The sequence below is a fragment of the Pristiophorus japonicus genome, unplaced genomic scaffold (assembly GCF_044704955.1).
Source record: "Pristiophorus japonicus isolate sPriJap1 unplaced genomic scaffold, sPriJap1.hap1 HAP1_SCAFFOLD_686, whole genome shotgun sequence".
Lineage (NCBI taxonomy): Eukaryota > Metazoa > Chordata > Chondrichthyes > Pristiophoridae > Pristiophorus > Pristiophorus japonicus.
Genome location: NW_027254599.1, coordinates 8,691 through 34,074, shown reverse-complemented (window position 1 = coordinate 34,074; position 25,384 = coordinate 8,691). Strand labels below are relative to the sequence as shown.

At 58.9% G+C, this 25,384-nt stretch overlaps 1 protein-coding gene across 1 annotated transcript; it reads left to right on the top strand.

Annotated features, from left to right (window-relative positions):
• Window positions 1-2,514: 2,514 nt before the first annotated feature.
• LOC139256181 (tubulin beta-4B chain) lies at window positions 2,515-25,142 on the top strand (the record flags this gene model as incomplete). The annotated part of the gene is made up of 3 exons (XM_070874127.1): window positions 2,515-2,587; window positions 4,378-4,486; window positions 25,032-25,142. Coding segments are annotated over exons 1-3 (277 nt in total), but the record flags the coding sequence as incomplete, so codon positions are not given.
• Window positions 25,143-25,384: the final 242 nt, after the last annotated feature.

Sequence of the window (25,384 nt, the reverse complement as noted above, 5' to 3'; positions counted from 1 at the left end):
TCTAGTCCTCAGTGCCCGAGAGCGAGGGACGGATCTGGTCCTCAGTGCCCGAGAGCGAGGTTAGATCCTGGTCCTCAGTGCCCGAGAGCGAGGTTCGGGATTCTGGTCCTCAGTGCCCGAGAGCGAGGTTAGGGATTCTGGAACTCAGTACCCGAGAGCGAGGTTAGGGATCTGGTCCTCAGTGCCCGAGAGCGAGGTTAGGGACTCTGGTCCTCAGTGCGTGAGAGCGAGGTAAGGGATTCTGGTCCTCAGTGCCCGAGAGCGAGGTTAGGGACTCTGGTCTCAGTGCCCGAGAGCGAGGTTGTGGATTCTGGTCCTCAGTGCCCGAGAGCGAGGTTAGGGACTCTGTTCTCAGTGCCCGAGAGCGAGGTTGGGGATTCTGGTCCTCAGTACCCGAGAGCGAGGCAGGATTCTGGTCCTCAGTGCCTGAGAACGAGGTACGGGTCTGGTCCTCAGTGCCCGAGAGCGAGGTACGGGTCTGGTCCTCAGTTCCCGAGAGCGAGGTACGGGTCTGGTCCTCAGTGCCCTAGAGCGAGGTACGGGTCTGGTCCTCAGTGCCCGAGAGCGAGGTACGGGTCTGGTCCTCAGTGTCCGAGAGCGAGGTTAGGGATTCTGGTCCTCAGTGCCCGAGAGCGAGGTTAGGGTTTCTGGTCCTCAGTGCCCGAGAGCGAGGTACAGGTCTGGTCCTCAGTGCCCGAGAGCGAGGTTAGGGATTCTAGTCCTCAGTGCCCGAGAGCGAGGGACGGGTCTGGTCCTCAGTGCCCGAGAGCGAGGTTAGATCCTGGTCCTCAGTGCCCGAGAGCGAGGTTGGGGATTCTGGTCCTCAGTACCCGAGAGCGAGGCAGGATTCTGGTCCTCAGTGCCTGAGAACGAGGTACGGGTCTGGTCCTCAGTGCCCGAGAGCGAGGTACGGGTCTGGTCCTCAGTGCCCGAGAGCGAGGTACGGGTCTGGTCCTCAGTGCCCGAGAGCGAGGTACGGGTCTGGTCCTCAGTGCCCGAGAGCGAGGTACGGGTCTGGTCCTCAGTGCCCGAGAGCGAGGTTAGGGATTCTGGTCCTCAGTGCCCGAGAGCGAGGTTAGGGTTTCTGGTCCTCAGTGCCCGAGAGCGAGGTACAGGTCTGGTCCTCAGTGCCCGAGAGCGAGGTTAGGGATTCTAGTCCTCAGTGCCCGAGAGCGAGGGACGGGTCTGGTCCTCAGTGCCCGAGAGCGAGGTTAGATCCTGGTCCTCAGTGCCCGAGAGCGAGGTTCGGGATTCTGGTCCTCAGTGCCCGAGAGCGAGGTTAGGGATTCTGGTCCTCAGTGCCCGAGAGCGAGGTTCGGGATTCTGGTCCTCAGTGCCCGAGAGCGAGGTTAGGGATTCTGGAACACAGTGCCCGAGAGCGAGGTTAGGGATCTGGTCCTCAGTGCCCGAGAGCGAGGTACGGGTCTGGTCCTCAGTGCCCGAGAGCGAGGTTCGGGTCTGGTCCTCAGTGTCCGAGAGCGAGGTTAGGGATTCTGGTCCTCAGTGCCCGAGAGCGAGGTTAGGGATTCTGGTCCTCAGTGCCCGAGAGCGAGGTTGGATTCTGGTCCTCAGTGCCCGAGAGCGAGGCAGGATTCTGGTCCTCAGTGCCCGAGAGCGAGGTTAGGGATTCTGGTCCTCAGTGCCCGAGAGCGAGGTACGGGTCTGGTCCTCAGTGCCCGAGAGCGAGGTACGGGTCTGGTCCTCAGTGCCCGAGAGCGAGGTTAGGGTTTCTGGTCCTCAGTGCCCGAGAGCGAGGTTAGGGATTCTGGTCCTCAGTGCCCGAGAGCGAGGTTAGGGTTTCTGGTCCTCAGTGCCCGAGAGCGAGGTTAGGGATTCTGGTCCTCAGTGCCCGAGAGCGAGGTTAGGGTTTCTGGTCCTCAGTGCCCGAGAGCGAGGTACAGGTCTGGTCCTCAGTGCCCGAGAGCGAGGTACGGGTCTGGAACCCCCTCAAACCCCCTTGCTCTCGTTGGTTGGATACATCCCTTTAGTTCTCTGTTGACGGGGTTCTTGCTGAACTGTGTAGCAACCTTTCGTGACTGGGGCTTGGGGGATTTATTTTGTGTCGGGGGGCTGCGGGCGGGGCGGGGGGGGGCGGGGCGCGCGGGGGGGAGGGAGGGGGGTGGCGAGGGGGGGCGTTATTTATGGGGCATCGAAGGCTTGGCGTTGAACACAGTTAAAACCGTTGTCGCACAAAGCGCCTCAAACACTCGGTTGCCGGGGAACAGCAAACACTCTGGTTGCTCGGCTAAAGTTACCTTGTTTTGTTGTGGGCTCGGGCTGAGGGTTTAATGTTCTGGCAAACACTCTGGTTGCCCGGCGACTTTGGGAGCGAGCCAGCGTGCCCTGGATTGACGTGCGGTGGACCCAATGGGAAGGCCGAGGGATCTGAGGCGTGCTTGAGTGAGTGTGAGTGTCGGGTCGGTGGATTTAACACCCCCAAGTACTTTAAAGGGAAAGCAGAGAGCCGCGAGCCATCCATTCGAGCGGAGGTGTGCTGAGCGAGGTCCAAAGAAGGTTTTGGCGACAAGTCATGAGGGAGATTGTCCACCTTCAAGCCGGCCAGTGTGGCAACCAAATCGGAGCCAAGGTCAGCGAGCCAGCGGGGTTCAGGGAGGGTTGAGCGACCTCCAACTGTTCCTGGGCTGGCTCAGAGGGCCACCGAGGGGGAATTGAGGGAGTGCCGTACTGCGCTGTCGGAGGGGCAGTGCTGAGGGAGTGCCGCACTGTCGGAGGGGCAGTACTGAGGGAGCGTCGTACTGTCGGAGGGGCAGTACTGAGGGAGCGCTGTCGGAGGGGCAGTACTGAGGGAGCGCTGTCGGAGGGGCAGTACTGAGGGAGCGTCGTTCTATCGGAGGGGCAATACTGAAGGAGCGCTGTCGGAGGGGCAGTACTGAGGGAGCGCTGTCAGAGGGGCAGTACTGAGGGAGTGCCGTACTGCGCTGTCGGAGGGGCAGTGCTGAGGGAATGCCGCACTGTCGGATGGGCAGTACTGAGGGAGCGCTGTCGGAGGGACAGTACTGAGGGAGTGCCGTACTGTCGGAGGGGCAGTGCTGAGGGAGAGCCGTACTGTCGGAGGGGCAGTACTGAGGGAGCGCCGCACTGTCGGAGGGGCAGTGCTGAGGGAGTGCCGCACTGTCGGAGGGACAGTACTGAGGGAGAGCTGCACTGTCGGAGGGGCAGTACTGAGGGAGCGCCGTACTGTCGGAGGGGCAGTACTGAGGGAGCGCTGTCAGAGGGGCAGTACTGAGGGACTGCTGCACTGTCGGAGGGGCAGTACTGAGGGAGTGCTGCGCTGTCGGAGGGGCAGTACTGAGGGAGTGCCGTACTGTGCTGTCGGAGGGGCAGTACTGAGGGAGTGCCGTACTGCGCTGTCGGAGGGTCAGTGCAGAGCGAGTGCCGTACTGTCGGAGGGGCAGTGCTGAGGGAGTGCCGTACTGTCGGAGGGGCAGTACTGAGGGAGCGCCGCACTGTCGGAGGGACAGTAATGAGGGAGTGCCGCACTGTCGGAGGGACAGTACTGAGGGAGTGCCGCACTGTCGGAGGGACAGTACTGAGGGAGCACCGCACTGTCTGAGGGGCAGTACTGAGGGAGTGCCGCACTGTCGGAGGGACAGTACTGAGGGAGTGCTGTACTGTCGGAGGGACAGTACTGAGGGAGTGCTGCACTGTCGGAGGGACAGTACTGAGGGAGTGCCGCACTGTCGGAGGGACAGTACTGAGAGAGCCCCGCACTGTCGGAGGGGCAGTACTGAGGGAGCGCCGCACTGTCGGAGGGGCAGTACTGATGGAGCCCCGCACTGTCGGAGGGGCAGTACTGAGGGAGCCCCGCAGTGTCGGAGGGACAGTACTGAGGGAGCCCCGCACTGTCGGAGGGGCAGTACTGAGGGAGCCCCGCAGTGTCGGAGGGGCAGTACTGAGGGAGCCCCGCACTGTCGGAGGGGCAGTACTGAGGGAGCGCCGCACTGTCGGAGGGACAGTACTGAGGGAGCCCCGCAGTGTCGGAGGGACAGTACTGAGGGAGCCCCGCAGTGTCGGAGGGACAGTACTGATGGAGCCCCGCACTGTCGGAGGGGCAGTACTGAGGGAGCCCCGCAGTGTCGGAGGGGCAGTACTGAGGGAGCGCCGCACTGTCGGAAGGGCAGTACTGAGGGAGCCCCGCACTGTCGGAGGGGCAGTACTGAGGGAGCCCCGCACTGTCGGAGGTGCCGTCTTTCAGATGAGGTTAAAGCGAGGCCTCTCGGGCGGACTATTTCGATGTGAGGAGGCGAGGGATAGGGGGCGGGGCCGGAGGGTCTGAGCAAACACCCTCCATCCTGTGACCGTTGCTCCGTCTATAACCTCTCTCTCTCTCCCTCTCGCTCCCTCCTTCTCCGACAGTTCTGGGAGGTGATCAGTGACGAACACGGAATCGATCCCACTGGCACGTACCACGGGGACAGCGACCTACAGCTGGAGAGGATCAATGTTTACTACAACGAGGCCACAGGTGGGCAATGCAACCACCCAGCACCGGGCCCCAGGGGATAGGCTCGGGTCTCGGGATTGGCTCGACTCCCGGCGGGGGCCAAAGCTTCCCCACTCTTTTTTGCCCGTCTTGCAAACCCCCGATCAGACCTCAGGTCGAACGGGGGGCCCTCTTTTTCCGCAGGCGCCGGAGACTGGGGCTATTCCACCACGGAAGGCCTCGCGGCTGAGCAGCCAGTCTCTCCTGTCTTCCGCCGACTCTGCTCGAGGGACTGAATGGGCCTCCTCCTGTTCCTGTGTAACAGGCTCGAGGGGCTGAATGGGCCTCCTGTTCCTGTGTAACAGGCTCGAGGGGCTGAATGGGCCTCCTCCTGTTCCTGTGTAACAGGCTCGAGGGGCTGAATGGGCCTCCTTCTGCTCGTGTGTAACAGGCTCGAGGGGCTGAATGGGCCTCCTTCTGTTCCTGTGTAACAGGCTCGAGGGGCTGAATGGGCCTCCTTCTGCTCGTGTGTAACAGGCTCGAGGGGCTGAATGGGCCTCCTCCTGCTCCTGTGTAACAGGCTCGAGGGACTGAATGGGCCCTCCTCCTGTTCCTGTGTAACAGGTTCGAGGGGCTGAATGGGCCTCCTCCTGTTCCTGTGTAACAGACTCGAGGGGCTGAATGGGCCTCCTCCTGTTCCTGTGTAACAGGCTCGAGAGGCTGAATGGGCCTCCTCCTGCTCCGGTGTAACAGGCTCGAGGGACTGAATGGGCCTCCTCCTGTTCCTGTGTAACAGACTCGAGGGGTTGAATGGGCCTCCTCCTGTTCCTGTGTAACAGGCTCGAGGGACTGAATGGGCCTCCTCCTGTTCCTGTGTAACAGGCTCGAGGGACTGAATGGGCCTCCTGTTCCTGTGTAACAGGCTCGAGGGGCCAAATGGGACTCCTGTTCCTGTGTAACAGGCTCGAGGGGCCGAATGGGACTCCTGTTCCTGTGTAACAGGCTCGAGGGGCTGAATGTGCCTCCTCCTGTTCCTGTGTAACAGGCTCGAGTGACTGAATGGGCCTCCTCCTGTTCCTGTGTAACAGTCTCGAGGGACTGAATGGGCCTCCTCCAGTTCCTGTGTAACAGGCTCGAGGGGCTGAATGGGCCTCCTCCTGTTCCTGTGTAACAGTCTCGAGGGACTGAATGGGCCTCCTCCTGTTCCTGTGTAACAGGCTCGAGGGGCAGAATGGGCCTCCTCCTGTTCCTGTGTAACAGGCTCGAGGGGCTGAATGGGCCTCCTCCTGTTCCTGTGTAACAGGCTCGAGGGACTGAATGGACCTCCTCCTGTTCCTGTGTAAAAGGCTCGAGGGGCTGAATGGGCCTCCTCCTGTTCCTGTGTAACAGACTCGAGGGGCTGAATGGACCTCCTGTTCCTGTGTAACAGACTCGAGGGGCTGAATGGGCCTCCTGTTCCTGTGTAACACGCTCGAGGGGCCGAATGGGCCTCCTCCTGTTCCTGTGTAACAGGCTCAAGGGGCTGAATGGGCCTCCTCCTTTTCCTGTGTGACAGGCTCGAGGGACTGAATCGGCCTCCTCCTGTTCCTGTGTAACAGGCTCGAGGGGCTGAATGGGCCTACTCCTGTTCCTGTGTAACAGGCTCGAGGGGCTGAATGGGCCTCCTCCTGTTCCTGTGTAAAAGACTCGAGGGGCTGAATGGGCCTCCTGTTCCTGTGTAACAGACTCGAGGAGCTGAATGGGCCTCCTGCTGTTCCTGTGTAACAGGCTCGAGGGGCTGAATGGCCTCCTCCTGTTCCTGTGTAACAGACTCGAGGGGCTGAATGGGCCTCCTCCTGTTCCTGTGTAACAGGCTCGAGGGACTGAATGGCCTCCTCCTGTTCCTGTGTAACAGAATCGAGGGGCTGAATGGGCCTCTTCCTGTTCCTGTGTAACAGGCTCGAGAGACTGAATGGGCCTCCTCTTGTTCCTGTGTAACAGGCTCGAGGGACTGAATGGGCCTCTTCCTGTTCCTGTGTAACAGGCTCGAGAGACTGAATGGGCCTCCTCTTGTTCCTGTGTAACAGCCTCGAGGGACTGAATGGGCCTCCTCCTGTTCCTGTGTAACAGGCTCGCGGGGCTGAATGGGCCTCTTCCTGTTCCTGTGTAACAGTCTCGAGGGGCCGAATGGGCCTCCTCCTGTTCCTGTGTAACAGGCTCGAGGGGCTGAATGGGCCTCCTCCTGTTCCTGTATAACAGACTCGAGGGGTTGAAGGGCCTCCTCCTGTTCCTGTGTAACAGGCTCGAGGGACTGAATGGGCCTCCTCCTGTTCCTGTGTAACAGGCTCGAGGGACTGAATGGGCCTCCTCCTGCTCCTGTGTAACAGGTTCGAAGGGCTGAATGGGCCTCCTCTTGTTCCTGTGTAACAGGCTCGAGGGGCCAAATGGGACTCCTGTTCCTGTGTAACAGGCTCGAGGGGCCGAATGGGACTCCTGTTCCTGTGTAACAGGCTCGAGGGGCTGAATGTGCCTCCTCCTGTTCCTGTGTAACAGGCTCGAGTGACTGAATGGGCCTCCTCCTGTTCCTGTGTAACAGTCTCGAGGGGCTGAATGGGCCTCCTCCTGTTCCTGTGTATCAGGCTCGAGGGACTGAATGGGCCTCCTCCAGTTCCTGTGTAACAGGCTCGAGGGGCTGAATGTGCCTCCTCCTGTTCCTGTGTAACAGTCTCGAGGGACTGAATGGGCCTCCTCCTGTTCCTGTGTAACAGGCTCGAGGGGCAGAATGGGCCTCCTCCTGTTCCTGTGTAACAGGCTCGAGGTGCTGAATGGTTCTCCTCCTGTTCCTGTGTAACAGGCTCGAGGGACTGAATGGACCTCCTCCTGTTCCTGTGTAAAAGGCTCGAGGGGCTGAATGGGCCTCCTCCTGTTCCTGTGTAACAGACTCGAGGGGCTGAATGGACCTCCTGTTCCTGTGTAACAGACTCGAGGGGCTGAATGGGCCTCCTGTTCCTGTGTAACAGGCTCGAGGGGCCGAATGGGCCTCCTCCTGTTCCTGTGTAACAGGCTCGAGGGGCTGAATCGGCCTCCTCCTTTTCCTGTGTAACAGGCTCGAGGGACTGAATCGGCCTCCTCCTGTTCCTGTGTAACAGGCTCGAGGGGCTGAATGGGCCTCCTCCTGTTCCTGTGACACAGGCTCGAGGGGCATAATGGGCCTCCTCCTGTTCCTGTGTAACAGGCTCGAGGGGCTGAATGGGCCTCCTCCTGTTCCTGTGTAAAAGACTCGAGGGGCTGAATGGGCCTCCTGTTCCTGTGTAACAGACTCGAGGAGCTGAATGGGCCTCCTGCTGTTCCTGTGTAACAGGCTCGAGGGGCTGAATGGCCTCCTCCTGTTCCTGTGTAACAGAATCGAGGGGCTGAATGGGCCTCCTCCTGTTCCTGTGTAACAGACTCGAGGGACTGAATGGGCCTCCTCCTGTTCCTGTGTAACAGGCTCGAGGGGCTGAATGGTTCTCCTCCTGTTGCTGTGTAACAGACTCGAGGGGCTGAATGGGCCTCCACCTGTTCCTGTGTAACAGACTCGAGGGGCTGAATGGGCCTCCTCCTGTTCCTGTGTAACAGGCTCGAGGCGCTGAATGGCCTCCTCCAGTTCTTGTGTAACAGACTCGAGGGGCTGAATGGGCCTCTTCCTGTTCCTGTGTAACAGACTCGAGGGACTGAATGGCCTCCTCCTGTTCCTGTGTAACAGGCTCGAGGGGCTGAATGGGCCTCTTCCTGTTCCTGTGTAACAGGCTCGAGAGGCTGAATGGGCCTCCTCCTGTTCCTGTGTAACAGGCTCGAGGGGCCGAATGGGGCTCCTCCTGTTCCTGTGTAACAGGCTCGAGGGGCTGAATGGGAATCCTCCTGTTCCTGTGTAACAGGCACGAGGGGCTGAATGGGCCTCCTCCTGTTCCTGTGTAACACACTCGAGGGGCTGAATGGGCCTACTCCTGTTCCTGTGTAACAGACTCGAGGGGCTGAATGGGCCTCCTCCTGCTCCTGTATAACAGGCTCGAGGGACTGAATGGGCCTCCTCCCGTTCCTGTGTAACAGGCTCGAGGGGCTGAATGGGCCTCCTCCTGTTCCTGTGTAACAGGCTCGAGGGGCTGAATGGGCCTCCTTCTGTTCCTGTGTAACAGGCTCGAGCGGCTTAATGGGCCTCCTCCTGTTGCTGTGTAACAGGATCGAGGGGCTGAATGGGCCTCCTCCTGCTCATGTGTAACAGGCTCGAGGGACTGAATGGGCCTCCTCCTGTTCCTGTGTAACAGGCTCGAGGGGCTGAATGGGCCTCCTCCTGTTCCTGTGTAACAGGTTCGAGGGGCTGAATGGGCCTCCTCCTGTTCCTGTGTAACAGGCTCGAGAGGCTGAATGGGCCTCCTCCTGCTCCTGTGTAACAGGCTCGAGGGACTGAATGGGCCTCCTCCTGTTCCTGTGTAACAGACTCGAGGGGTTGAATGGGCCTCCTCCTGTTCCTGTGTAACAGGCTCGAGGGACTGAATGGGCCTCTTCCTGTTCCTGTGTAACAGGCTCGAGGGACTGAATGGGCCTCCTCCTGCTCCTGTGTAACAGGTTCGAAGGGCTGAATGGGCCTCCTCCTGTTCCTGTGTAACAGGCTCGAGGGGCCAAATGGGACTCCTGTTCCTGTGTAACAGGCTCGAGGGGCCGAATGGGACTCCTGTTCCTGTGTAACAGGCTCGAGGGGCTGAATGTGCCTCCTCCTGTTCCTGTGTAACAGGCTCGAGTGACGGAATGGGCCTCCTCCTGTTCCTGTGTAACAGTCTCGAGGGGCTGAATGGACCTCCTCCTGTTCCTGTGTAAAAGGTTCGAGGGGCTGAATGGGCCTCCTCCTGTTCCTGTGTAACAGACTCGAGGGGCTGAATGGACCTCCTGTTCCTGTGTAACAGACTCGAGGGGCTGAATGGGCCTCCTGTTCCTGTGTAACAGGCTCGAGGGGCCGAATGGGCCTCCTCCTGTTCCTGTGTAACAGGCTCGAGGGGCTGAATGGGCCTCCGACTTTTCCTGTGTAACAGGCTCGAGGGACTGAATCGGCCTCCACCTGTTCCTGTGTAACAGGCTCGAGGGGCTGAATGGGCCTCCTCCTGTTCCTGTGACACAGGCTCGAGGGGCTGAATGGGCCTCCTCCTGTTCCTGTGTAACAGGCTCGAGGGGCTGAATGGGCCTCCTCCTGTTCCTGTGTAAAAGACTCGAGGGGCTGAATGCGCCTCCTGTTCCTGTGTAACAGACTCAAGGAGCTGAATGGGCCTCCTCCTGTTCCTGTGTAAAAGACTCGAGGGGCCGAATGGGCCTTCTGTTCCTGTGTAACAGGCTCGAGGGGCTGACTGGGCCTCCTCCTGTTCCTGTGTAACAGACTCGAGGGGCTGAATGGGCCTCCTCCTGCTCCTGTGTAACAGGCTCGAGGGACTGAATGGGCCTACTCCTGTTCCTGTGTAACAGGCTCGAGGGGCTGAATGGGCCTCCTCCTGTTCCTGTGTAACAGGCTCGAGCGGCTCAATGGGCCTCCTTCTGTTCCTGTGTAACAGGCTCGAGGGGCTGAATGGGCCTCCTGATCCTGTGTAACAGGCTCGAGGGGCTGAATGGGCCTCCTTCTGTTCCTGTGTAACAGGCTCGAGCGGCTCAATGGGCCTCCTTCTGTTCCTGTGTAACAGGCTCGAGGGGCTGAATGGGCCTCCTCCTGTTGCTGTGTAACAGGATCGAGGGGCTGAATGGGCCTTCTCCTGCTCCTGTGTAACAGGCTCGAGGGACTGAATGGGCCTCCTCCTGTTCCTGTGTAACAGGCTCGAGGGGCTGAATGGGCCCTCCTCCTGTTCCTGTGTAACAGGTTCGAGGGGCTGAATGGGCCTCCTCCTGTTCCTGTGTAACAGGCTCGAGAGGCTGAATTGGCCTCCTCCTGCTCCTGTGTAACAGGCTCGAGGGACTGAATGGGCCTCCTCCTGTTCCTGTGTAACAGACTCGAGGGGTTGAATGGGCCTCCTCCTGTTCCTGTGTAACAGGCTCGAGGGACTGAATGGGCCTCCTCCTGTTCCTGTGTAACAGGCTCGAGGGACTGAATGGGCCTCCTCCTGCTCCTGTGTAAAAGGTTCGAAGGGCTGAATGGGCCTCCTCCTGTTCCTGTGTAACAGTCTCGAGGGGCTGAATGGGCCTCCTCCTGTTCCTGTGTAACAGGCTCGAGGGACTGAATGGGCCTCCTCCAGTTCCTGTGTAACAGGCTCGAGGGGCCGAATGGGACTCCTGTTCCTGTGTAACAGGCTCGAGGGGCCGAATGGGACTCCTGTTCCTGTGTAACAGGCTCGAGGGGCTGAATGTGCCTCCTGTTCCTGTGTAACAGGCTCGAGTGACTGAATGGGCCTCCTCCTGTTCCTGTGTAACAGTCTCGAGGGGCTGAATGGGCCTCCTCCTGTTCCTGTGTAACAGGCTCGAGGGACTGAATGGGCCTCCTCCAGTTCCTGTGTAACAGGCTCGAGCGGCTGAATGGGCCTCCTCCTGTTCCTGTGTAACAACTCGAGGGACTGAATGGGCCTCCTCCTGTTCCTGTGTAACAGGCTCGAGGGGCAGAATGGGCCTCCTCCTGTTCCTGTGTAACAGGCTCGAGGGGCTGAATGGGCCTCCTCCTGTTCCTGTGTAACAGGCTCGAGGGACTGAATGGACCTCCTCCTGTTCCTGTGTAAAAGGCTCGAGGGGCTGAATGGGCCTCCTCCTGTTCCTGTGTAACAGACTCGAGGGGCTGAATGGACCTCCTGTTCCTGTGTAACAGACTCGAGGGGCTGAATGGGCCTCCTGTTCCTGTGTAACAGGCTCGAGGGGCCGAATGGGCCTCCTCCTGTTCCTGTGTAACAGGCTCGAGGGGCTGAATGGGCCTCCTCCTTTTCCTGTGTAACAGGTTCGAGGGACTGAATCGGCCTCCACCTGTTCCTGTGTAACAGGCTCGAGGGGCTGAATGGGCCTCCTCCTGTGCCTGTGACACAGACTCGAGGGGCTGAATGGACCTCCTGTTCCTGTGTAACAGACTCGAGGGGCTGAATGGGCCTCCTCCTGTTCCTGTGTAACAGACTCGAGGGGCTGAATGGACCTCCTGTTCCTGTGTAACAGACTCGAGGGGCTGAATGGGCCTCCTGTTCCTGTGTAACAGGCTCGAGGGGCCGAATGGGCCTCCTCCTGTTACTGTGTAACAGGCTCGAGGGGCTGAATGGGCCTCCTCCTTTTCCTGTGTAACAGGTTCGAGGGACTGAATGGGCCTCCTCCTGTTCCTGTGTAACAGGCTCGAGGGGCTGAATGGGCCTCCTGTTCCTGTGTAACAGGCTCGAGGGGCTGAATGGGCCTCCTCCTGTTCCTGTGTAACAGACTCGAGGGGCTGAATGGGCCTCCTCCTGTTCCTGTGTAACAGACTCGAGGGACTGAATGGGCCTCCTCCTGTTCCTGTGTAACAGGCTCGAGGGGCTGAATGGGTCTCCTCCTGTTGCTGTGTAACAGACTCGAGGGGCTGAATGGGCCTCCACCTGTTCCTGTGTAACAGGCTCGAGTGGCTGAATGGGCCTCCTCCTGTTGCTGTGTAACAGACTCGAGGGGCTGAATGGGCCTCCTCCTGTTCCTGAGTAACAGGCTCGAGGGGCTGAATGGCTTCCTCCTGTTCCTGTGTAACAGACTCGAGGGGCTGAATGGGCCTCTTCCTGTTCCTGTGTAACAGGCTCGAGAGACTGAATGGGCCTCCTCTTGTTCCTGTGTAACAGGCTCGAGGGACTGAATGGGCCTCCTCCTGTTCCTGTGTAACAGGCTCGAGGGGCTGAATGGTCCTCCTCCTGTTCCTGTGTAACAGGCTCGAGGGGCCGAATGGGCCTCCTCCTGTTCCTGTGTAACAGACTCGAAAGGCTGAATGGGCCTCCTCTTGTTCCTATGTAACAGGCTCGAGGGGCCGAATGGGCCTCCTGTTCCTGTATAACAGACTCGAGGGGCTGAATGGGCCTCCTCCTGTCCCTGTGTAACAGGCTCGAGGGGCTGAATGGGCCTCCTCCTGTTCCTGTATAACAGACTCGAGGGGCTGAATGGGCCTCCTCCTGTTCCTGTGTAACAGACTCGAGGGGCTGAATGGGCCTCCTCCTGTTCCTGTGTAACAGGCTCGAGAGGCTGAATGGGCCTCCTCCTGTTCCTGTGTAACACGCTCGAGGGGCTGAATGGGCCTACTCCTGTTCCTGTGTAACAGGCTCCAGGGGCTGAATGGGCCTCCTCCTGTTCCTGCGCAACAGATTCGAGGGGCTGAATGGGCCTCCTCCTGTTCCTGTGTAAAAGGCTCGAGCGGCTGAATGGGCCTCCTCCTGTTCCTGTGTAACAGGCTCGAGCGGCTGAATGGGCCTCCTCCTGTTCCTGTGTAACAGGCTCGAGAGGCTGAATGGGCCTCCTGTTCCTGTGTAACAGGCTCGAGGGGCTGAATGGGCCTCCTCCTGTTCCTGTGTAACAGACTCGAGGGGCTGAATGGGCCTCCTCCTGTTCCTGTGTAACAGTCTCGAGGGGCTAAATGGGCCTCCTCCTGTTCCTGTGTAACAGGCTCGAGGGGCTGAATGGGCCTCCTCCTGTTCCTGTGCAACAGGCTCGAGGGGCTGAATGGGCCTCCTCCTGTTCCTGTGTAACAGGCTCGAGGGGCTGAATGGGCCTCCTCCTGTTCCTGTGTAACAGGCTCGAGGGAGTGAATGGGCCTCCTCCTGTTCCTGTGTAACAGGCTCAAGGGACTGAATGGGCCTCCTCCTGCTCCTGTGTAACAGGCTCGAGGGGCTGAATGGGCCTCCTCCTGTTCCTGTGTAACAGGCTCGAGGGGCCGAATGGGCGTCCTCCTGTTCCTGTGTAACAGGCTCGAAGGTTGAATGGGCCTCCTCCTGTTCCTGTGTAACAGGCTCGAGGGACTGAATGGGCCTCCTCCTGTTCCTGTGTAACAGGCTCGAGGGACTGAATGGGCCTCCTCCTGCTCCTGTGTAACAGGCTCGAGTGGCTAAATGGGCCTTATCCTGTTCCTGTGTAACTGTCTCGAGGGGCCGAATGGGCTCCTCCTGTTCCTGTGTAATAGGCTCGAGGGGCCGAATGGGACTCCTGTTCCTGTGCAACAGGCTCTAGGAGCTGAATGGGCCTCCTCCTGTTCCTGTGTAACAGGCTCGAGGGACTGAATGGGCCTCCTCCTGTTCCTGTGTCACAGTCTCGAGGGGCTGAAAGGGCCTCCTCCTGTTCCTGTGTAACAGGCTCGAGGGACTGAATGGGCCTCCTCCTGTTTATGTGTAACAGGCTCGAGGGGTTGAATGGGCCTCCTCCTGTTCGTGTGTAACAGTCTCGAGGGGCCGAATGGGCCACCTACTGTTCCTGTGTAACAGGCTCGAGGGGCTGAATGGGTCTCCTCCTGTTGCTGTGTAGCAGACTCGAGGGGCTGAATGGGCCTCCTCCTGTTCCTGTGTAACAGGCTCGATGGGCTGAATGGGCCTCCTCGTGTTCCTGTGTAACAGGCTCGAGAGGCTGAATGGGCCTGCTCCTGTTCCTGTGTAACAAGCTCGAGGGGCCGAATGGGCCTCCTCCTGTTCCTGTGTAACGGGCTCGAGGGACTGAATGGGCCTCCTCCTGTTCCTGTGTAAAAGACTCGAGGGGCTGAATGGGCCTCCTGTTCCTGTGTAACAGACTCGAGGAGCTGAATGGGCCTCCTCCTGTTCCTGTGTAACAGGCTCGAGGGGCTGAATGGCCTCCTCCTGTTCCTGTGTAACAGACTCGAGGGGCTGAATGGGCCTCCTCCTGTTCCTGTGTAACAGACTCGAGTGACTGAATGGGCCTCCTCCTGTTCCTGTGTAACAGGCTCGAGGGGCTGAATGGGTCTCCTCCTGTTGCTGTGTAGCAGACTCGAGGGGCTGAATGGGCCTCCTCCTGTTCCTGTGTAACAGGCTCGATGGGCTGAATGGGCCTCCTCGTGTTCCTGTGTAACAGGCTCGAGAGGCTGAATGGGCCTCCTCCTGTTCCTGTGTAACAGGCTCGAGGGGCCGAATGGGCCTCCTCCTGTTCCTGTGTAACACGCTCGAGGGACTGAATTGGCCTCCGACTGTTCCTGTGTAACAGACTCGAGGGGTTGAATGGGCCTCCTCCTGTTCCTGTGTAACATGCTCGAGGGACTGAATGGGCCTCCACCTGTTCCTGTGTAACAGGCTCGAGGGACTGAATGGGCCTCCTCCTACTCCTGTGTAACAGGCTCGAGGGGCTAAATGGGCCTCCTCCTGTTCCTGTGTAACAGGCTCGAGGGGCCGAATGGGACTCCTATTCCTGTGTCACAGGCTCGAGGGGCCGAATGGGACTCCTGTTCCTGTGTAACAGGCTCTAGGGGCTGAACGGGCCTCCTCCTGTTCCTGTGTAACAGGCTCGAGGGACTGAATGGGCCTCCTCCTGTTCCTGTCTAACAGTCTCGAGGGGCTGAATGGGCCTCCTCCTGATCCTGTGTAACAGGCTCGAGGGGCTGAATGGTCCTCCTGTTCCTGTGTAACAGGCTCGAGGGGCTGAATGGACCTCCTCCTGTTCCTGTGTAACAGTCTCGAGGGACTGAATGGGCCTCCTCCTGTTCCTGTCTAACAGTCTCGAGGGGCTGAATGGGCCTCCTCCTGTTCCTGTGTAACAGGCTCGAGGGGCTGAATGGGCCTCCTCCTGTTCCTGTGTAACAGTCTCGAGGGACTGATTGGGCCTCCTCCTGTTCCTGTGTAACAGGCTCGAGGGACTGAATGGATCTCCTCCTGCTCCTGTGTAACAGGCTCGAGGGGCCGAATGTGACTCCTATTCCTGTGTAACAGGCTCGAGGGGCTGAATGGGCCTCCTCCTGTTCCTGTGTAACAGTCTCGAGGGACTGATTGGGCCTCCTCCTGTTCCTGTGTAACAGGCTCGAGGGACTGAATGGATCTCCTCCTGCTCCTGTGTAACAGGCTCGAGGGGCCGAATGGGACTCCTATTCCTGTGTCACAGGCTCGAGGGGCCGAATGGGACTCCTGTTCCTGTGTAACAGGCTCTAGGGGCTGAACGGGCCTCCTCCTGTTCCTGTCTAACAGTCTCGAGGTGCTGAATGGGCCTCCTCCTGTTCCTGTGTAATAGGCTCGAGGGACTGAATGGGCCTCCTCCTGTTCCTGTGTAACAGGCTCGAGGGGCTGAATGGGCCTCCTCCTGTTCCTGTGTAACAGGCTCGAGGGGCCGAATCGGCCTCCTCCTGTTCCTGTGTAACAGGCTCGAGGGACTGAATGGGCCTCCTCCTGTTCCTGTGTAACAGGCTCGAGGGGCTGAATGGGCCTCCTCCTGTTCCTGCGTCACAGGCTCGAGGGGCTGAATGGGCCTCCTACTGTTCCTGTGTAGCAGGCTCGAGGGGCTGAATGGGCCTCCTCCTGTTCCTGTGTAAAAGACTCGAGGGGCTGAATGGGTCTCCTCCTGTTCCTGTGCAACAGGCTCGAGAGGCTGAATGGGTCTCCTCCTGTTCCTGTGTAACAGGCTCGAGGGGCCGAATGTGACTCCTCCTGTTCCTGTGTAACAGGCTCGAGGGGCTGTATGGGCCTCCTCCTGTTCCTGTGTAACAGGCTCGAGGGGCTGAATGGGCCTCCTCCTGTTCCTGTGTAACAGACTCGAGTGGCCGAATGTGACTCCTCCTGTTCCTGTGTAACAGGCTCGAGGGGCTGAATGGGCCTCCTCCTGTTCCTGTGTAACAGGCTCGAGGGGCCGAATGTGCCTCCTCCTGTTCCTGTGTAACAGGCTCGAGGGGCTGAATGGGCCTCCTCCTGTTCCTGTGTAACAGGCTCGAGGGGCTGAATGGACCTCCTGTTCCTGTGTAACAGGCTCGAGGGGCTGAATGGTCCTCCTCCTGTTCCTGTGTAACAGGCTCGAGGGGCTGAATGGGCCTCCTCCTGTTGCTGTGTAACAGACTCGAAGGGCTGAATGGGCCTCCTCGTGTTCCTGTGTAACAGGCTCGAGAGGCTGAATGGGCCTCCTCCTGTTCCTGTTTAACAGGCTCGAGGGGCCGAATGGGCCTCCTCCTGTTCCTGTGTAACAGGCTCGAGGGGCTGAATGGGCCTCCTCCTGTTCCTGTGTAACAGGCTCGAGGGGCTGAATGGGCTCCTCCTGTTCCTGTGTAACAGGTTCGAGGGATTAATGGGCCTCCTCCTGCTCCTGTGTAACAGGCTCGAGGGGCTAAATGGGCCTCCTCCTGTTCCTGTGTAACAGGCTCGAGGGACTGAATGGGCCTCCTCCTGTTCCTGTGTAACAGTCTTGAGGGGCTGAATGGGCCTCCTCCTGTTCCTGTGTAACACACTCGAGGTGCTGAATGGGCCTCCTCCTGTTCCTGTGTAACAGGCTCGAGGCGCCGAATGGGACTCCTATTCCTGTGTAACAGGCTCGAGGGGCCGAATGGGACTCCTGTTCCTGTGTAACAGGCTCTAGGGGCTAAATGGGCCTCATCCTGTTCCTGTGTAACAGGCTCGAGGGACTGAATGGGCCTCCTCCTGTTCCTGTGTAACAGTCTCGAGGGGCTGAATGGGCCTCCTCCTGTTCCTGTGTAACACACTCGAGGTGCTGAATGGGCCTCCTCCTGTTCCTGTGTAACAGGCTCGAGGGGCTGAATGGGCCTCCTCCTGTTCCTGTGTAACAGGCTCGAGGGGCCGAATGGGCCACATCCTGTTCCTGTGTAACAGACTCGAGGGGCTGAATGGGCCTCCTGTTCCAGTGCAACAGACTCGAAGGGCTGAATGGGCCTCCTGTTCCTGTGTAACAGGCTCGAGGGGCTGATTGGGCCTCCTCCTGTTCCTGTGTAATAGACTCGAGGGACTGAATGAGCCTCCTCCTGTTCCTGTGTAACAGACTCGACGGACTGAATGGGCCTCCTCCTGTTCCTGTGTAACAGACTCGAGGGGCTGAATGGGCCTCCTCCTGTTCCTGTGTAACAGGCTCGAGAGGCTGAATGGGCCTCCTCCTGTTCCTGTGTAACAGGCTCGAGGGACCGAATGGGCCTCCTCCTGTTCCTGTGTAACAGGCTCGAGGGGCTGAATGGTCCTCCTCCTGTTCCTGTGTAACAGGCTCCAGGGGCTGAATGGGCCTCCTCCTGTTACTGTGTAACAGGCTCGAGGGGCCGAATGGGCCTCCTCCTGTTCCTGTGTAACAGGCTCGAGGGGCTGAATGGGCCTCCTCCTGTTCCTGTGTAACAGGCTCGAGGGACCAAATGGGCCTCCTCCTGTTCCTGTGTAACAGGCTCGAGGGGCTCAATGGGCCTCCTCCTGCTCCTGTGTAACAGGCTCGAGGGGCTGAATGGGCCTCCTCCTGTTCCTGTGTAACAGGCTCGAGCGGCTGAATGGTCCTCCTGTTCCTGTGTAACAGGCTCGAGGGGCTGAATGGGCCTCCTCCTGTCCCTGTGTAAAAGGCTCGAGGGGCTGAATGGGCCTCCTCCTGTTCCTGTGTAACAGACTCGAGGGGCTGAATGGTCCTCCTCCTGTTCCTGTGTAACAGGCTCGAGGGACTGAATGGGCCTCCTGTTCCTGTGTAACAGACTCGAGAGGTGTAATGGGCCTCCTCCTGTTCCTGTGTAACAGGCTCGAAGGACTGAATGGTCCTCCTCCTGTTCCTGTGTAACAGGCTCGAGGGACTGAATGGGCCTCCTCCTGTTCCTGTGTAACAGACTCGAGGGGCTGAATGGGCCTCTTCCTGTTCCTGTGTAACAGACTCGAGGGGCCGAATGGGCCTCGTGTTCCTGTGTAACAGGCTCGAGAGACTGAATGGGCCTCCTCCTGTTCCTGTGTAATAGACTCGAGGGGCTGAATGGGCCTCCTCCTGTTCCTGTGTAACAGGCTCGAGGGGCTGATTGGGCCTCCTCCTGTTCCTGTGTAATAGACTCGAGGGACTGAATGAGCCTCCTCCTGTTCCTGTGTAACAGACTCGAGGGGCTGATTGGGCCTCCTCCTGTTCCTGTGTAACAGGCTCGAGGGGCTGATTGGGCCTCCTCCTGTTCCTGTGTAACAGACTCGAGGGACTGAATGAGCCTCCTCCTGTTCCTGTGTAACAGACTCGAGGGGCTGAAAGGGCCTCCTCCTGTTCCTGTGTAACAGACTCGAGGGGCTGAATAGGCCTCCTCTTGTTCCTGTGTAACAGACACGAGGGGCTGAAGGGCCTCCTCCTGTTCCTGTGTAACAGACTCGAGGGGCTGAATGGGCCTCCTGTTCCAGTGCAACAGACTCGAAGGGCTGAATGGGCCTCCTCCTGTTCCTGTGTAACAGGCTCGAGGGGCCGAATGGGCCACCTCCTGTTCCTGTGTAACAGGCTCGAGGGGCCGAATGGGCCACCTCCTCTTCCTGTGTAACAGGCTCGAGGGGCTGAATGGGCCTCCTCCTGTTCCTGTGTAACAGGCTCGATGGACTGAATGGGCCTCCTCCTGTACCTGTGTAACAGGTTCGAGGGGCTGAATGGGCCTCCTCCTGTTCCTGTGTCACAGGCTCGAGGGGCTGAATGGGCCTACTCCTGTTCCTGTTTAACAGGCTCGAGGGTCTGAATGGACCTCCTCCTGTTCCTGTGTAAAAGACTCGAGGGGCTGAATGGGCCTCTTGTTCCTGTGTAACAGACTCGAGGGACTGAATGGGCCTCCTCCTGTTCCTGTGTAACTGGCTCGAGAGGCTGAATGGGCCTCCTCCTGTTCCTGTGTAACAGGCTCGAGGGACCGAATGGGCCTCCTCCTGTTCCTGTGTAACAGGCTCGAGGGGCTGAATGGTCCTCCTCCTGTTCCTGTGTAACAGGCTCGAGGGGCTGAATGGGCCTCCTCCTGTCCCTGTGTAAAAGGCTCGAGGGGCTGAATGGGCCTCCTCCTGTTCCTGTGTAACAGACTCGAGGGGCTGAATGGGCCTCCTCCTGTTCCTGTGTAACAGGCTCGAGGGACTGAATGGGCCTCCTGTTCCTGTGTAACAGACTCGAGAGGTGTAATGGGCCTCCTCCTGTTCCTGTGTAATAGACTCGAGGGGCTGAATGGGCCTCCTCCTGTTCCTGTGTAACAGGCTCGAGGGGCTGATTGGGCCTCCTCCTGTTCCTGTGTAATAGACTCGAGGGACTGAATGAGCCTCCTCCTGTTCCTGTGTCACAGGCTCGAGGGGCTGATTGGGCCTCCTCCTGTTCCTGTGTAACAGACTCGAGGGACTGAATGAGCCTCCTCCTGTTCCTGTGTAACAACCTCGAGGGACTGAATGAGCCTCCTCCTGTTCCTGTGTCACAGGCTCGAGGGGCTGATTGGGCCTCCTCCTGTTCCTGTGTAACAGACTCGAGGGACTGAATGAGCCTCCTCCTGTTCCTGTGTAACAGACTCGAGGGGCTGAAAGGGCCTCCTCCTGTTCCTGTGTAACAGATTCGAGGGGCTGAATAGGCCTCCTCCTGTTCCTGTGTAACAGACTCGAGGGGCTGAAGGGCCTCCTCCTGTTCCTGTGTAACAGACTCGAGGGGCTGAATGGGCCTCCTGTTCCAGTGCAACAGACTCGAAGGGCTGAATGGGCCTCCTGTTCCTGTGTAACAGGTTCGAGGGGCTGAATGGACCTCCTGTTCCTGTGTAACAGGCTCGAGGGGCTGAATGGTCCTCCTCCTGTTCCTGTGTAACAGGCTCGAGGGGCTGAATGGGCCTCCTCCTGTTCCTGTTTAACAGGCTCGAGGGGCCGAATGGGCCTCCTCCTGTTCCTGTGTAACAGGCTCGAGGGGCTGAATGGGCCTCCTCCTGTTCCTGTGTAACAGGCTCGGGGGGCTGAATGGGCTCCTCCTGTTCCTGTGTAACAGGCTCGAGGGGCTGAATGGGCCTCCTGTTCCTGTGTAACAGGCTCGAGGGGCTGAATGGGCCACCTGTTCCTGTGTAACAGGCTCGAGGGGCTGAATGGGCCTCCTCCTGTTCATGTGTAACAGGCTCGAGGGGCTGAATGGGCCTCCTCCTGTTCCTGTGTAACAGGCTCGAGAGGCTGAATGGGCCTCCTCCTGTTCCTGTGTAACAGGCTCGAGAGGCCGAATGGGCCTCCTCCTGTTCCTGTGTAACAGGCTCGAGGGGCTGAATGGGCCTCCTCCTGTTCCTATGTAACAGGCTCGAGGGGGCCAATGTGCCTCCTCCTGTTCCTGTGTAACAGGCTCGACTGACTGAATTGGCCTCCTCCTGTACCTGTGTAACAGGCTCGAGGGGCTGAATGGGCCTCCTCCTGTTCCTGTGTAACAGACTCGAGGGGTTGAATGGGCCTCCTCCTGTTCCTGTGTAACAGGCTCGAGGGACTGAATGGGCCTCCTCCTGTTCCTGTGTAACAGGCTCGAGGGATTAATGGGCCTCCTCCTGCTCCTGTGTAACAGGCTCGAGGGGCTAAATGGGCCTCCTCCTGTTCCTGTGTAACAGGCTCGAGGGACTGAATGGGCCTCCTCCTGTTCCTGTGTAACAGTCTCGAGGGCTGAATGGGCCTCCTCCTGTTCCTGTGTAACACACTCGAGGTGCTGAATGGGCCTCCTCCTGTTCCTGTGTAACAGGCTCGAGGCGCCGAATGGGACTCCTATTCCTGTGTAACAGGCTCGAGGGGCCGAATGGGACTCCTGTTCCTGTGTAACAGGCTCTAGGGGCTAAATGGGCCTCATCCTGTTCCTGTGTAACAGGCTCGAGGGACTGAATGGGCCTCCTCCTGTTCCTGTGTAACAGTCTCGAGGGGCTGAATGGGCCTCCTCCTGTTCCTGTGTAACACACTCGAGGTGCTGAATGGGCCTCCTCCTGTTCCTGTGTAACAGGCTCGAGGGGCTGAATGGGCCTCCTCCTGTTCCTGTGTAACAGGCTCGAGGGGCCGAATGGGCCACATCCTGTTCCTGTGTAACAGACTCGAGGGGCTGAATGGGTCTCCTGTTCCAGTGCAACAGACTCGAAGGGCTGAATGGGCCTCCTGTTCCTGTGTAACAGGCTCGAGGGGCTGATTGGGCCTCCTCCTGTTCCTGTGTAATAGACTCGAGGGACTGAATGAGCCTCCTCCTGTTCCTGTGTAACAGACTCGACGGACTGAATGGGCCTCCTCCTGTTCCTGTGTAACAGACTCGAGGGGCTGAATGGGCCTCCTCCTGTTCCTGTGTAACAGGCTCGAGAGGCTGAATGGGCCTCCTCCTGTTCCTGTGTAACAGGCTCGAGGGACCGAATGGGCCTCCTCCTGTTCCTGTGTAACAGGCTCGAGGGGCTGAATGGTCCTCCTCCTGTTCCTGTGTAACAGGCTCCAGGGGCTGAATGGGCCTCCTCCTGTTACTGTGTAACAGGCTCGAGGGGCCGAATGGGCCTCCTCCTGTTCCTGTGTAACAGGCTCGAGGGGCTGAATGGGCCTCCTCCTGTTCCTGTGTAACAGGCTCGAGGGACCAAATGGGCCTCCTGCTGTTCCTGTGTAACAGGCTCGAGGGGCTGAATGGGCCTCCTCCTGTTCCTTTGTAACAGGCTCGAGGGGCTGAATGGTCCTCCTGTTCCTGTGTAACAGGCTCGAGGGGCTGAATGGGCCTCCTCCTGTTCCTGTGTAACAGGCTCGAGCGGCTGAATGGTCCTCCTGTTCCTGTGTAACAGGCTCGAGGGGCTGAATGGGCCTCCTCCTGTCCCTGTGTAAAAGGCTCGAGGGGCTGAATGGGCCTCCTCCTGTTCCTGTGTAACAGACTCGAGGGGCTGAATGGTCCTCCTCCTGTTCCTGTGTAACAGGCTCGAGGGACTGAATGGGCCTCCTCCTGTTCCTGTGTCACAGGCTCGAGGGGCTGATTGGGCCTCCTCCTGTTCCTGTGTAACAGACTCGAGGGACTGAATGAGCCTCCTCCTGTTCCTGTGTAACAGACTCGAGGGGCTGAAAGGGCCTCCTCCTGTTCCTGTGTAACAGATTCGAGGGGCTGAATAGGCCTCCTCCTGTTCCTGTGTAACAGACTCGAGGGGCTGAAGGGCCTCCTCCTGTTCCTGTGTAACAGGCTCGAGGGGCTGAATGGGCCTCCTGTTCCAGTGCAACAGACTCGAAGGGCTGAATGGGCCTCCTGTTCCTGTGTAACAGGTTCGAGGGGCCGAATGGGCCACCTCCTGTTCCTGTGTAACAGGCTCGAGGGGCTGAATGGGCCTCCTCCTGTTCCTGTGTAACAGGCTCGATGGACTGAATGGGCCTCCTCCTGTACCTGTGTAACAGGTTCGAGGGGCTGAATGGGCCTCCTCCTGTTCCTGTGTCACAGGCTCGAGGGGCTGAATGGGCCTACTCCTGTTCCTGTGTAACAGGCTCGAGGGGCTGAATGGGCCTCCTCCTGTTCCTGTGTAAAAGTCTCGAGGGGCTGAATGGGCCTCCTGTTCCTGTGTAACAGACTCGAGGGGCTGAATGGGCCTCCTCCTGTTACTGTGTAACAGGCTCGAGGGGCTGAATGGCCTCCTCCTGTTCCTGTGTAACAGAATCGAGGGGCTGAATGGGCCTCCTCCTGTTCCTGTGTAACAGACTCGAGGGACTGAATGGGCCTCCTCCTGTTCCTGTGTAACAGACTCGAGGGGCTGAATGGCCCTCCTCCTGTTCCTGTGTAACAGGCTCGAGAGGCTGAATGGGCCTCCTCCTGTTCCTGTGTAACAGGCTCGAGGGGCTGAATGGTCCTCCTCCTGTTCCTGTGTAACAGGCTCGAGGGGCCGAATGGGCTTTATCCTGTTCCTGTGTAACAGGCTCGAGGGGCTGAATGGTCCTCCTCCTGTTCCTGTGTAACAGGCTCGAGGTGCTGAATGGGCCTCCTCCTGTTACTGTGTAACAGGCTCGAGGGGCCGAATGGGCCTCCTCCTGTTCCTGTGTTACAGGCTCGAGGGGCTGAATGGGCCTCCTCCTGTTCCTGTGTAACAGGTTCGAGGGACCAAATGGGCCTCCTCCTGTTCCTGTGTAACAGGCTCGAGGGGCTGAATGGCCCTCCTCCTGTTCCTGTGTAACAGGCTCGAGGGGCTGAATGGTCCTCCTCCTGTTCCTGTGTAACAGGCTCGAGGGGCTGAATGGGCCTCCTCCTGTTACTGTGTAACAGGCTCGAGGGGCCGAATGGGCCTCCTCCTGTTCCTGTGTTACAGGCTCGAGAGGCTGAATGGGCCTCCTCCTGTTCCTGTGTAACAGGTTCGAGGGACCAAATGGGCCTCCTCCTGTTCCTGTGTAACAGGCTCGAGGGGCCGAATGGTCCTCCTGTTCCTGTGTTACAGGCTCGAGAGGCTGAATGGGCCTCCTCCTGTTACTGTGTAACAGGCTCGAGGGGCCGAATGGGCCTCCTCCTGTTCCTGTGTTACAGGCTCGAGAGGCTGAATGGGCCTCCTCCTGTTCCTGTGTAACAGGTTCGAGGGACCAAATGGGCCTCCTCCTGTTCCTGTGTAACAGGCTCGAGGGGCTGAATGGTCCTCCTGTTCCTGTGTAACAGGCTCGAGGGGCTGAATGGGCCTCCTCCTGTCCCTGTGTAAAAGGCTCGAGGGGCTGAATGGGCCTCCTCCTGTTCCTGTGTAACAGACTCGAGGGGCTGAATGGGCCTCCTCCTGTTCCTGTGTAACAGGCTCGAGGGACTGAATGGGCCTCCTCCTGTTCCTGTGTAACAGGCTCGAGGGACTGAATGGGCCTCCTCCTGTTCCTGTGTAACAGGCTCGAGAGGTGTAATGGGCCTCCTCCTGTTCCTGTGTAACAGGCTCGAAGTACTGAATGGTCCTCCTCCTGTTCCTGTGTAACAGGCTCGAGGGACTGAATGGGCCTCCTCCTGTTCCTGTGTAACAGACTCGAGGGGCTGAATGGGCCTCCTCCTGTTCCTGTGTAACAGGCTCGAGGGGCCGAATGGGCCTCCTGTTCCTGTGTAACAGGCTCGAGAGACTGAATGGGCCTCCTCCTGTTCCTGTGTAATAGACTCGAGGGGCTGAATGGGCCTCCTCCTGTTCCTATGTAACAGGCTCGAGGGGCTGATTGGGCCTCCTCCTGTTCCTGTGTAATAGACTCGAGGGACTGAATGAGCCTCCTCCTGTTCCTGTGTAACAGACCCGAGGGGCTGAAAGGGCCTCCTCCTGTTCCTGTGTAACAGCTTCGAGGGGCTGAATAGGCCTCCTCCTGTTCCTGTGTAACAGACTCGAGGGGCTGAAAGGGCCTCCTCCTGTTCCTGTGTAACAGACTCGAGGGGCTGAATGGGCCTCCTCCTGTTCCTGTGTAACAGACTCGAGGGGCTGAAAGGGCCTCCTCCTGTCCCTGTGTAAAAGGCTCGAGGGGCTGAATGGGCCTCCTCCTGTTCCTGTGTAACAGGCTCGAGGGGCTGATTGGGCCTCCTCCTGTTCCTGTGTAATAGACCCGAGGGGCTGAATGGGCCTCCTCCTGTTCCTGTGTAACAGACTCGAGGGACTGAATGAGCCTCCTCCTGTTCCTGTGTAACAGACTCGAGGGACTGAATGGGCCTCCTCTTGTTCCTGTGTAACAGGCTCGAGGGGCTGAATGGGCCAACTCTTGTTCCAGGGGATCCAAGCCTCGATTCTGCGAACCCCCTTCTCCTGAGTTGACCCTCCCCCCTCAAAGGGGGATCACCAAACCAGACGTGACCCTCTGCTTTCTCTTAACAGGGGGCAAGTACGTCCCGCGAGCTGTTCTGGTCGATCTGGAACCAGGCACCATGGACTCTGTGCGATCGGGCCCTTTCGGACAGATCTTTCGCCCGGACAACTTTGTCTTCGGTAAGTGCCCAAAGCGATCGAACGCAGACCTCTGACTCGAACTCGACATCGTAACCAACAGTCTGATTTTATCTTGTCATGACACTGGTCGAAGGATAAATATACTGCCCCTCTGACAGTGCGGCACTCCCTCAGTACTGCCCCTCCGACAGTGCGGCACTCCCTCAGTACTGCCACTCCAACAGTGCGGCACTCCCTCAGTACTGCCACTCCGACAGTGCTGCACTCCCTCAGTACCGCCC